The sequence below is a fragment of the Corvus brachyrhynchos genome, unplaced genomic scaffold (assembly GCF_000691975.1).
Source record: "Corvus brachyrhynchos isolate BGI_N302 unplaced genomic scaffold, ASM69197v1 scaffold116, whole genome shotgun sequence".
NCBI classification, from domain to species: Eukaryota; Metazoa; Chordata; class Aves; order Passeriformes; family Corvidae; genus Corvus; species Corvus brachyrhynchos.
In genome coordinates this window covers 12,670,681-12,684,334 of record NW_008240221.1, presented here as the reverse complement: position 1 = coordinate 12,684,334, position 13,654 = coordinate 12,670,681, and the positions used below count along the sequence as shown (strand labels likewise).

At 40.9% G+C, this 13,654-nt stretch overlaps 1 protein-coding gene across 1 annotated transcript in view; it reads right to left on the bottom strand.

Annotated features, from left to right (window-relative positions):
* MFSD2B (major facilitator superfamily domain containing 2B) overlaps positions 1 to 13,654 on the bottom strand; it is a 35,910-nt gene that overhangs the window by 8,059 nt on the left and 14,197 nt on the right. Inside the window, exons 6-11 of the mRNA XM_017745106.1 lie at positions 11,067 to 11,157; positions 10,853 to 10,972; positions 8,430 to 8,515; positions 7,032 to 7,112; positions 1,644 to 1,753; positions 1 to 100 (exon numbers count right to left, since the gene is read on the bottom strand). The exon at positions 1 to 100 is cut by the window's left edge and continues 44 nt beyond it. Of these exons, the coding sequence (XP_017600595.1) occupies positions 1 to 100; positions 1,644 to 1,753; positions 7,032 to 7,112; positions 8,430 to 8,515; positions 10,853 to 10,972; positions 11,067 to 11,157 (588 nt within the window). The remainder of the gene's footprint in view (positions 101 to 1,643; positions 1,754 to 7,031; positions 7,113 to 8,429; positions 8,516 to 10,852; positions 10,973 to 11,066; positions 11,158 to 13,654) is intronic.

The following is a 13,654-nucleotide window of genomic DNA, read 5'->3' as shown; positions in this document are numbered from 1 at the left end:
CTTGGAAAAAAAAACATAAGAAGAATAGAAAATGGTTTCATGTCCTTTTCCATGGGGATTCTGCAGGCGAAAGTTATCAACAACATCAGGCAGCATTGACCTAGAAGTGAGCCAGATAAAAGAAAAACTCAAGCCAAAATTTCTTTTCAAAGTCCAAACTTAATGAAATAGAGCACAGCCCTCCTCCATTTTTAAGCTGATTGATGTAGTCATGCACATGAAAGAATCCAGTTCAAAAGGTTCTACTGCTGGAAAGGAGGGCAAAAAATGTGTAAGAAAAGCGTGGCCACATATTAAAATGTAGAAAACCACAGAAAAGCCATCAAACACTTGAGAGGTGACAGAATTTCCTGGTCTGCCTGTCATTCCAATCAGAAGTTGTGATGTTAAAAAAAGAGCAACAAAAAACCCCACGTTTCTTAATATTTCAAGGGACTCTGAATCTCTGAATAGTTGCACTCTGAAATAACTCTTTTGACAAGGTAAAAACATTTTCAGAGACCAAATGAAACCTATTCTCTCTCTACTTCAAAGAGACTGAATTTGGTAATGGGGAATTAGAATGGAAGCTGCTCAAATGTCAATTGCGAATTGACTTTTTATTTCCAATATATATAATCATTTACAGTTGGAAAAAAAGGGCTTCTCAGCCTCTGTGCAGAAAAGCTTATGTAGTTTGACAACTTATTTCAAACTATGTATGCCATGATCTGTTGGAGTTTTCAGGGCATTCTACAAACAGATTATGAAAAACAGTGCCTTCAGCAATGGTCTTGCTTTCTGGTTAATGTGACCTCAATAATAATTATTTAATCTGAAGAGGAAATGTCCTGCCATGCTTATCTTTGAGTAGTTTTTCTGCACTTATTTTCAGTCCTCAAGTGCAAAGAACCTTAATTCTTGGTTTCTTTTAATAACCTAACAATAACCTCGTGTTATCTGATCTGTAACAGAGGACTGCTCAAACAGGGATACACAGAATCATGGAATGGTGTGACTTTCCATTTGAAGAGACTTTCAAAGATCATCTTATTCCAACCCCCCTGCCATGGGCAGGGAGACCTTCCACTAGACCAGGTTGCTCCAAGCCCCATCAAGCCTGACCTTGAACACTTCCAGGGATGGGATATCCACAGCTTCTCTGGGCAACCTGTGCCAGGGCCTCACCATCCTCACAGTAAAGAAATTCTTTCTAAAACATAATCTAAATCTATCATCTTTCAGTTTAAAGCCATTTCCCCCGTTGTATAACAACGTGCCCTTATAAAAAGTAAGGTTAGACATAGTTTCCCTTGTGTGTCCTCTGCTACATTCTTAATTGCTCATCATTAACTGATTTGCCTAACTTCATAATTCCTGAAGCAATGTTATCACACATTCTATAGTTACTTAGATTATTGATTAATTTACGTACTCTTATGTACAAAGAGCAACTACAGTTACAGTAGATGTAATCTGTTAACAACAGGGCAACCAAGCTCACATCATTGCAAATAGCATCCACTATAAAACCAAAAAAAGATTCTTGGAAGATGTGACTCTTGCCATATTCTTCCTCTTTCAGAGGCAAATTCCATGGAGTAGTACATACATTTAACGCAAAAATACATTAATTCCCCACCTCAAATGTAAAATTCTCCTACCATGGCAACAGAAGAGATGCTGCAATGCTCAGACCAGAGATGAAGGCCACGAAGTAAGCCAGGATCAGGTTTGGAATGGTCACTAACATGACTGCAAAAGGGATCATCCACTGAAGAAGAAAAGCATTATATCTGAGTTTCAGCATGCACTGCTCAACACTATACAGATTGTTCCCTTCCAAATACAAAACTATGTTACAGAACAGTTCACACACAACAATGTCTCATACTTCAGTATTTTGGTGAAATAGCATTTCCAAAGAGCTCTGAGTCAGTCTGTACTTAACTATCCAGAATAATTGGAGAAACGTAGGACAAGTGGTAGTAGTGTTGTCTCTGTCAGCAGTATTAGGGCTACAACTGAACAAGTAAATTAAGCAGACCCAAGAGCCTATTTACCAGTCTTGAAGCCAACACACAGACCCTGGCCACATTCATACTCCTAAACATTCATGGTCTCCAGAAGACTTACGGCCATATAAATACTTTTTGTAAAGAGCCCTGAAGTGGTTGATTCCCAAACTGTGCCCAGGTAGAATAACAGAATGGTTTGGTTAGGATGGGACCTTTAAAGATCATCTCGTTCCAACCCCGCTGCCATGGGCAGGGACACCTTCCACTAGGCCAGCTTGCTCCTAGCCCCATCCAAGTGTTCAAGCCCTGGCCTTGAACACTTCCAGGGATGGGGCATCCACAGCTTCTCTGGGCAACCTCTGCCAGGGCCTCACCACCCTCACAGCAAAAAATTTCTTCCCAGAATCTAATCTAAACCTACCCTCTGTCAGGTTAAAGCCATTCCCCTTTGTCCTATCACTCCATGCCCCTGTAGGAAGTCCCTCTCCAGCTCTCTTGTGGCCCATTTAGGCACTGGAAGGGCCTCTAAGGTCTCCCCAGAGCCTTCTCTTCTCCAGGCTGAACAAACCTAGCTCTCTCAGCCTGTCTTCATAGGAGAGGTGCTCCAACCCTCTGATCATTTTTGTGGTCCTCCTTTGGACTCACTCCAGCAGGTCCACATCCTTCTGAGGTTGTAGGTCCCAGAGCTGTATGCAGCATGGCAGGAGGGTGCTCACAAAAGTGGAGCAGAGGGGCAGAATCACCTTCCTCAGCTGCTGCCCACGCTGCTTTTGAAGCGTTTAGTTTTGCAGGCTGCAAGTGCACATTGCTGCGTCATCTTGAGTGTCTTGTCAACCAACACCCCCGTTTCTTTCCCCTCAAGGCTGCTCTCAATCCATTCTCCACCCATCTTGTATTTGTGCTTGGGATTGCCCTGATCCAGGTGCAGGATCTTGCACTTGACCTTGATGAACTCCATGAGGTTCCCACAGTCCCACCTCTCAAGCCTGTGCAGGTCCCTCAGGATGGCCTCCCTTCCCTCCAGCGTGTCACCTGCAGCACACAGCTCAGTGTCACCAGCAAACCTGCTGAGGGTGCCTCAGTCCACTGTCCATGTCATTGACAAAGATGTTAAAGAGCGCCAGTCCCAATACAGATCCCTGGAAATGACACTCCTCGCTGGTCTCCACTTGGACATTGAACCATTGACTACAACTCTTGGGGCGCCACCATCCAGCCAATTTCTTATCCACTGAGTGGTCCATCCACCAAATCCATGCCTCTCCAGCTTACAGACAACGATGTCATGCAGGACAGTATCAAATGCTTTGCACAAATCCCGGTAGACACTGTCAGTTGCTCTTCCTTTATCCATGAACACTGATAATTCTTGGGAGACTGCTAATCAGCTTGGGCAAAGATTTTTCTGCCAGTTGAGCAACAGAGATGAACAAATGTCAATTTCTATTTTAGGCCAGTGGAACTATTTAATTTACTATTAGAGACGATGCCTTAAAACATCCTCACACTGCATTTCAAGGGGAGTAGCAGGGCTTCAGTGGTCATTTTAAACTGTAAATATACCATTTCACAGATCACCTTCAGTCTTGAATGAGGAAGAATTTGCTTTCATTTCCAATGACTCCTTTAAAGCCATATACATACTCAGCAATAACTAAACCCAAAATTCAGGGTGTTTTACTCCACTCTACACAGCTGGATCCACTCAAGACATTGCATGCCAAGTCACAGAGGTTACCCTCAAAACCAAATTAATTTGGGATGCTTGGGATTTGTGTTCTGGCAGTAGTCATAGTCACTAGATTTCTTCAACTTCAACTTGAAGCAATGGGCTTACAGGATTGAAAATCCACTATTTTAAATGCTGATTGAATGCCTACTGCCCAGCTGTCCTATACCCATCATATGCTCCATCTCCCACGCCTGTGAACAGGCACAGCAGCACATGTAGAATCCTGAACCAGGGGCTTATCTACAGGGCTTTTTAATGATGGGGGATTAGTTTAACATTAAGTGTTTCAATCCTCTACATGTGCAGGTTGGGAGCTGAGGGTATGGGAAGAGCTTTCACAGAGAGTGATTCCCCTAAGCACTGCTATTTACAGTTCTGTATGATAAGTGATTCTGGGAGTCCTGGAGCCTAATCCATTATGTTTATGTTTTAAATGCATTTCCCATCTAAAGCATTTGCTCCCAAGTTAAGGAGGCAGAAAATAACCTTTCCTGACTGCAAGTTCCCAGCACAGGCAGATAATCCTTGCATTAGCCCAGTGTTGTGGCAAAATCGTTATTTCACCACAAGAGAGCACTCCAGCAATACAAGATTTTATGTTGTCTATAAGCAATTTTATGACTGCCTTATGCTCCACATGGGGCACCCACTCAGAAACCAAAGCACTTAAACAAAATTCTAGATCAATAATAATAATCATTGTAACTGTAATTTCCTAGAGAAAGAGAAGCAGGGCCAGCAGGACTGAGGTTACAATGCCCTAAAGTCTTGCTTGCGCAGCGGCATCGCAGTCGTGGGGGCAGTGCTCCCACTGCAATAAGCAGCTAATGCAGCTCCTTCTTTCTTACTTGTAAAGCAAATACTCTGTTATTGGCATCTGCTCCCTCATCACAGGGCTGCTGCCCTCTGAGTTATAAACAATATCCTACAGTTATCCCATGCCTTCCATCCGTTCCCTGGCAGCACTGTGGAAGGTGACCCTGCTGGGATGCTGAAGGTGGTACTGGTCTGTGCAGCAGCACATTATGAAGGGCAAATCAGGAAAAGGTGCAGGGAGGATGTGAGTGGAAACAGGATGGGAGAGTGGAAACAGATTTGGGAAAGTGGAAACAGGGCTACAGAGCCCGGATTCATCCAAAGGCATCTCTCCATGCTGCACAGTGCTCATAGATGGCAAGTAAACAATTGCATATCTGTGAAGAGGTGTTTTTATTTTTACTAAATCCTCCAAAACCCACAGCCAGAAGGTATTATTGGCTAGGATGGAAGCTGGAGTTGTGGGAGAGAGCCGTCTTCTGCTTTTAGACACCTTGCCAAAACTATGAACCAAGAAGACACCACACTTCTAAAAATTTCTCATGACAACTTCACCTCCGGTCACCATCTGAGACTTATTGAATGTAAGTTCAATGCTTGCTCCATGAGGGCAGAGCAGACACCTAAATGAACACAGCATGTGGAAGCTGAAGGAAATAAATAGAAGAGAATAATTTCTAGCCTGTGCACCCACCTGGTTGTGGGAAGAATGCTATCAAGGATCCTACTTGGGAGCAGGGTAATTCCTGATAATTCCAAAAAGTCTTTAGATACTTAATCAGTAGTTAGACTTGTTGGCCACGTCTTGTGGAGGAATGGGTAAAAAAGGAGAAATATCAGTGGAAGAAAGCCAAGATTCTTGTTGCTTATCTACCAGCTTCTAACCTCTTTCAGGGTTCTCTTCAACATTAGAATCACCTTAACAGGAAAAATTAGTCTGGAGCACTGTGACTATTTCCTTCAGGAAACTGAATTTCCAATCACATGTTCACCCTGAAAACTGAGTGAGGTTTTAGAGAAGAATAATTTGTTTTCTCCCCTGTCTCTTCCCCTTCCAGTAGACCATTCCCCAATGACAAACTCAGGAGCCTTAAATGATGTGCTTTTATTTCATACTGGGAGAGAACAGGTTAGTTGTACAGATCACACAAGGTGGTAGTACAGGAAGCTCCTGTGATGCATTGTCAGACACTAAATCCATCACTGAGCACACACTGAGTCCCCTGAGAAATGTCTACAAGGTGAAAGAGAGAGGTGGCTTTTTTTCAATCCATCCCCCACTTAGACCATAACAGTCAAGCAACTCAACTGTAAAATTAAGTTAAACCATGTTTACAGAGGTGCTGACAGGCTTTCCAGTCATGTAAAACTAAATTTGTAGAGCCAAGTTGGTTGAAGAAAGCATTTTTTGTAGCCAAGTAGACAGAGGAGGAGATTTCCTAAGGAGGAAATCTGCATTCTCAGGTCTAGTCAATGGGCCAATAGTGCTTTTGGCAATTCGCTTTGCTCAAGTGGTAAAAAGAAATAAGGATGGGGCTTGGATTCCAGATGCCTACTTCAAAAAACATAACAATTCAGCATATTTGGAACTTGGGTCTTAAAGTTACTTCTGATTCTCTGGAAGTCATTCCAACACAGCTTTTAATTTCAAAAATTATACCTGTTCAACGCTATTCAACAACTGTCACCAGACCTAAATTTTTCAGCTTTGTTCAGATTTTGACATATAGCTTTGGGCTGGCTTTTTCAAATCCTCCTGCTTTGTTGTGCACAAGGCAATTTTTCTTTCCTCTTTCATAAGTAATTGAAGGTAAACAGGGGGAAAATGGTGAGGAACCAGCCTATACAATAACTCACCGAGGATGATGACAGAAAATTGCTGCTGTCTGCACTAAGTAAGGGACTTAAAATAATCCATCAGTGACAAGGGCAGGCTCACTGAGCTGGCTTTGCAGAGTTGTGTCACAGTTAAACTAGGCTTCTTTTCTCAGGTAGGTCACCTTTTCGTTACTTCACTAACAACTGTCCCTCCCTATTCAGAGGGATGGGGGTGCTCCTAGAGGAGGACGTGTAACAGAGTTTTGTTTCCTTGCCTGGGACCGAATTACCAATGCAAACACCTCAGCACCATATAACAAGGACAAAACAAGCCTTGTACAACAGATAACTTGTCAACGTGAGGCAACTCAGATCTGAATTTATAAAACTTCACTAAGGCTCAGTTCTGAGAGCAGTCAAATGAGGAGAGCTTGAGCAGATTCTTAAATAAACTGGGACCTCCCTATGGCATCAATTCATTTCTCAAAAGTTTCCCTTGGAAACTTGGAATCTGTCTGAAATTTGGTATAATGATTTAAAACAAACTCTGAAACTGAGCAAATTCACATAGATTGAGCTTGTAAGCACTTGAAAGAGCTCCTGAGTGGCTCCAGTTGTCAAATGAAATGAGCACAAGCAGAATTTTTTTTCTCAGAGGATTTGCTTACCGAAATCCCACATGCTGCACACTTCTTGCCAAATCTCTGCAGAAACTTCTGCCAGAAGGGAACGCTCACAGCTGCTGATACCTACAAGGGACAAAAACCCATATCTGTACTGTGCTTACTGCCACTGTCTTCTTCAGCTCTAGAGTTCACAGGCATCTTTTTGTCTAGTACATAAAGGCCTGAAAGGAAGGCGAACATGAAGATTACTGGTTTTCTTCATCCTTTGAGTGACTTTTTAAAATTCATTGTTAAGCTATACATGAGAGGGTTTTCCACAGTCAAATATCAGAAGACAGTGTCTTAAAATTTCCTTTCCTAATGCGAGCCACAGCAGTCAAAGCTGTGCTCAGTCATTGAGGTTCAGACATACTGCAAATAGTCACACTTTGTGCTAATGCCTTTTGCCACATTGCCTGAACCTGACAAATGATGAGTGAATTTAGCTCTACCCCATGGTACAGGAAGAAAGATGAAGTGCAAGATAAACTTATCCTAAGATATACTTAGAGTTAGCATTCCATACTATGTATCCCTTATTAGGAACAATCTGTAAGAGAAATAGTTGCTTGCAGTAAACATTGCTGTTTCAGATACTGAAATACTCACCCATAGCAGCAACAACCACAAGCAACATCGTACCAATGCACTGAAGTACTGCCACTAATGGCAGCCTTACACTATACCTTTATTTAAATGTCATCTAATTGTTACAGTTATATTTCAGTCTTTGCTTACTTTAACTCTACTGTCTCTTGTCTCTGTTCTTGGTGACCATCACTTGCAGAGCCTTAAGATAACCAACACTCCTCTTTTGCAGACCCTTAAGATAACTAACACCTTGGTTTTAATATTTTTTGAAAAGATATGTCTTATAATTTGGGAAAGGATAAGTATCACCTAAGCAAGCAGAATTCTATCTCTGTATGTCAAGAAAAAAGGTTCTGTACAAGGATCTTTTTATCATGCTGCCAATTGCTCTAGAGAGGAATCTTCATATTTCTGGATATTTTAAATATTTATCCTTGCAAGCCACCTAGCCCAGAAGAGTCGTGTGTATGAATATGCAAATTAAAGTTGTTTAATTTTCAGCACATAAGATTGGGGAAAGGGAAAAAGCTGATAGAATTCCAGACCTCCTTTCTAGAAGCAGCTTTTGCCCTTTATAGGAGCAGAAAATTGCTTACAGGTAAAAACAACCAGGAATGAATTAAAAGTTCCAAACCACTATATTTTTAGAAGTACAGCAGGGAACACCAACTTTATTTCAAACAGACAATGCAAAAAAGAGTGTAGCTTCCTAACAGCTCTGCTGAGACACAAAACACTTCTTGTCTTCTGTTACTTTGTGCCAAAGACCAGTGAGAACCAGGTAACATTTGGGAGAGAAGTACAACTCACCAAGATGGTCACCACCAAATACTGGAAATGATTGCGGAGGCCAGCAGCGTGAGTGCAGAACAGGACAAAGTTGCCCTGCTCCAGCTGTTGAAGACATTTGGTGACCACCAAAAGAGAAAGGAAAATTAAAAAAAAAAGACAAAAATGACATCACATGCCATATTAGTTAAATACGGTTGGTGACTGATGTGTTAAATGTAGGATTTGGGAGTCTCATTCATCCCTTGTTTGCAACAATTTAAAGAAGCAGTAACTGTCCCGTTATCACTGGAATAACATGCCAGTAATGCTGGGGTAAACAAGAGGTAAACCACACCTAACAGAGCATAAAACTGACCAAAACAGTAATGGCCCTATGAAAGGATTCTGTCTCGAGGCATTATTCCCTATGTCCCATGTGCCTTTTGTTGTCACAGCTACAGACTACTGCAAGAAACTGCCCTCTCTTTTCCGCAGCAAGGCCATGAATCTTTCTCTAGAAGCTCTGACTCTGAAACAAGTAACTTTTCAGCTGCAGTAACACTCCTGCCAACTTTCTGTGGTAAAGCAGCTGGTTTTGTATGCAGCCTCAGATATGGAGTGTAGCTTTGGGTCAGGTATCTCCCTACGTCTGAATCCTCATCAGATGGAAGGACCTAACTGCAGTGTGTTATATGACAGGTGAAGCCAGTGCCACCACCGTGCTTCTGCAGAACTCAGGGGACTCTGAACACCCGAATGTGATGGAGGGCCAGCTCCAGCAATTCTGCAGAAGTGGAGTGACAGAGGAGAATTTAATACTCATGCCACAGCAGCATGATCAATTCTTGCTCCTTTGTGTGCTTGTAGCTTACAGGTGGCCAATCATATGTATACAAATTAGGATATTCAAAAAGTTGTATCCCATCTCTATTATCACAAAAGCCTTCCCTAGTTTGTGTCCCTGTTTATGCTGCCTTAATTTTAGACATAGGATATCATATTCTGGAATTATGCCAATGCATCTTTACCTTCCCATTCCTTTACTGATCCATTCTCTAAAGTCCATAATATCAGTGTCCCTCCCTCAAATAACAGCAGCAAGGGTTGCTCATGCTGGCTGAGCTGGAGTAACATAGCTTCCAGCTTCTGCCTCCCTTCACGCCTTCCCTTCAGTCTGCACAAATAGCAAAACAAAGAGATATGAACTGACAGAAAATCTTTTCCTCTCTGGGTGTTGTCAGCAAGTAGTTGGCTGCCAGCAACTAGATGTGCTCTCTATCCCTGCTGACTGAGTGGATGCTGGAAGGATGTGGACAATAAGGGACCTTTCATCTTTCATCTTCTCCCTGTCCCTGCAGCTGGTCACAGTACCTCCAGCTCCCAGATATGAGTAGAAATAACTTCTGCTATTGTTTCTCACCTTTCAGTATTCCAGCAAGGACTAACAGATGCTGTGCCCAAATCCAGGCCAACAAAAAAGTTCAGTGCTTCTTTGGCAAACAAACTTTTAAGCAGCCCTTCTAAGGAACTTAGTAATTCACCAGGACTTCTGGTGAGCACAGACTGCTCTCTTACATGTCATACTCCTGCCTTCTGTCCTGATATTCATTTGATCAATGGCTCACGTGACTAAGAGTCTCTTGGCAAAAATGCGACAATTATTTGCTTTTCAAAATAAAGTAAACTTCAACTGATATGTACAAGTTCACATCAAAATAACATATTCACTGAGTTGAACAAAGCTAAAAAATCAAGCTTAAAAAGCCTCCTGGACCTATGGGGAGTGAGGGTTCCTTACTGAGTGGCTTTTCTACAGCTCCTCTCTCTGGGAGGATGCACCACATCTTTTCATGAGAGCCACATCTAATTGCAGGTCCTCATTTCAAAATGAGCTCTATCTAACTCTGACACAGGAGAGACCTCCTGCCTTTGAATGTCTTCTTACTCTGACCTAATGCCTTCCATCACAAAAGATTCCACAAGACCTAATTCAGCCACTATCTGAGGGCAGCCACCTATGCAAAGGAAAGGGGCAATGGTTTAAAGCAGGGCACACACAGAGAGGAACAGACAGAAGAGAAAAGGCATTTTCTAAGCAATTGAAACCACAGGAAACTGTGGATGGATAACACAGAATGACCCAGTCTGGGTCACTAGGACTAGTTCTTCACCTTTTATGAAAAAAAAAAAAAAAAAAGGAAAAGGAAAGGAAAGGAAAGGAAAGGAAAAAAAAAAAAAGAAAAGGAGAAAAAAAAAAGAAAAGGAAAAAAAAAGTCTTTAAATGGTCATGACTTTGGCTTTGCTTCTCCTTTTTAAGAACCATCTCCAGCCACACAGGACCCCAAAAGAGGACTCTGGTTCCCTACTGATTTACAGGGGAAGGCAACACCCCCTAGATCACCCCTCCAGTCACCAGCCAAAGGTTATTTGCATTTCAGACTCCCCCGTGCTGAGAGTGGAATGAGGCCAATTAGAGATGAGAAGAAATGAAGCTGTAAGCTTCACATATGGACCATGCTTCATGGTGAGTGCAAGCCCCTTACAAAAAGGAATTGCTCTGTCTGAGTTTAAGGCATAAGGATCTAAGAGAAGCAAAATACATAAAATAAAAATCTTTTCAATAAAGGAATGTGAAATAACTATTATTAAATCAAGGCATATTTAAATGAAACTTACCATCCCTTTCCTTTACTCCAAGAAAAAGAATGACAATTCCAAGAAGATATACACCTGCTATGACCCCTGCTGCAATCATGTAAACTTTTGCCTTTCAAAAGGAAAAAAAGACATTTGAAATTGTGACAGGAGAATGACATGTCATTATGAAAATTTCAGTCCCTTCTTGGTAAGGCACCTGCAAATGAAGAAATGCCCATCTGCATACAGCCAACTGCCTATCTGCTACCTCTCTGAAAAATGTTCACTTCTGCAGTTTGTTTATAAACCACACCTGTCTTAGGATAAATTCAGGGCATATAAGTATCTATTTCTTGAAGAAAAAAAAAAAAAAAAAAAGAGGCTGTGAACAAAAGGGTTACTGTCTTGGCAACCTGAATGTTTTAAAAATTTGCTTATATTGAGACTAACTACAGACACACACAGTCACCTAATCAGAACCATGCATAATCCACAGAGGGATTCTAATTTTCAGTAAGTCCAGACTGCAATCTGGAACTTCATGGTGGATGGGAGAGTCCTCAGTACTGATGTAAACATAGTTACTACAGTTTTTGCATTTATACATGATGATAATAATGAATTTTAGAAATCATACTTACATGCCAATGTTTTGAGTATATGGTAGCTTGCATGCTGGTTTTCCCAGTTATTTAGGGAAATATTCAAGCAAATTCAGAAATCTTTGCTTCCTTTTATCCAGGGGAGCAAAGCCTCCAAGGATACTTCCCACACCACAAGGTCTCATTTATTATTTCTGACTACACTGACTTTGGATTAAAGCTTTAAAAAATATTTTGCTTTAGTATGATGTAAAAATTTACTTTAGAGTGTGTTATCAAAGATAAAGTAAGTGCTGGTTAAAAGCTTTATGACACAGTGATTATTTGATAGGAAAACTGAATTCCAAATTACTGGTTATATATTGTAGATGAAATTATTATAATTCTAAGAAGAAGGTGGTAAAAAATGCAATCACAAGAATGTACTTCCAAATATAAAGACACTTAGTATAGGTGCAAACATATTCAGATGAACCATGTAAGAATAGAAGATTTTCAAAAAAACAGCTTTTGTTAAGATGTTTACATTTCAGAAAATAACATGGTGAAATAAAGGAATGTTCTTTATATGGGATAAAGGTGAGGGATTTTTTATATCAGAGATATAAATTAAGTCACAGAGTACTTTCACACTGCTGGTCATGGCCTGGACAGAATACAGAGAGCAGTAGTGGAGATGCCTGAATTCACTTAAACAAGGCAATTTCAGCCTCAAATGCAGCCTAGCCAGGAGAGAATGGTCTGAAAGAAAAGGATAGTAGCAGGACTCCTTTGTGAATTTTATATTTTGTTTTTACGTATTTGTTAATTTGCTGGAAGCATTTGAATTAAATATTGTATTTCATAGGCCATCATTAAATGTAATTTGAGCTTACACTATCAAGAATACTCATGGCAGGCCAAATAAGGTTCTCCAACCCTGAACAAAACTTGTTAGCCCATCTACAACTCTATCAGTACCCATGCTTGGTTTCCAGTAATAAAGATACATTCCTAAGCTTATAGTAACAACTCCAGGAGAGCTTAAAAATAACCATTTCTTCCATTTCCTTTTTTTCAATAATGAGCAAAATAATATCAGTTGTTCACTAAGTGGTTTTTAAAACTAGTTGTGCTCTTGAGCAGAGAAGAAATAGTCCTTGTAACAAAAAGGGTCAGGGCCATACTTCTGAAAGGCACTAACAGAAAGTCAAGATTTGCCCTCCTCTAAATATTTCCTGATGGAGTTTCTTCAAGTTCATATAATCTAGCCCTGCCTCAACTTGTGACTTAATGCCCATCAGTCATACAACCAAAATTCAAGATCCAACATCTCCTGTTTACTGTGCAATTAATTAGGTGCATATTCTGCTGTGTGTGGTGTGAACAAGGGACAGGTTTCCAGTCACACTGCAACTTCTTCAGATCTGAAAAATGTTTGTGTCTAAAAGCTTTCCCATACTTTCCCAGTTTTAGTATCTAGTTTAATGAAAGATAATGCCTCTACCTACAAACTCTGGCTACTTTATGCTATGGATCTTTACTAGTTTTAAAAAATAAAAAATGACTTGACATTCAACTCATTGTGAAGTTTCTTTCTCGATCTCCCTCCTACCTCAAAAAGGACAGGAAAGCACAGGTGATTAGACAGAAAGGAAATAAATCAAGATTGTGTCATTTTTTATGTGAAAGCCATTTCAGAGATTTCAAAATAGCAATTGGGGGTTTTAGTCTGAAGCAGATTCAGACAGGGAATCTGCTGTGCAATGAAATTCAGCTTGCTCCATGACTTGTCAAGCTACTCATCTTGACAATTCACAGAGGTATAATAAACACAATAGTGTTTTACATCAAACCATTGTCCCAGAAGCTAAAAAGGAAGACAGGATGATGTTCTGTGTCTTGTTAAAACACACACTACAAGTTACCAAACAAGCATCTTCCAAAACACATTAATCAGCCATAAAATGGTATGGCCACTTAGAGAAGCAGCCCAGGTGTCCTCAGACGGTTGCCCAGATCAGCTCTATGAGAAGCCTGTGCCAG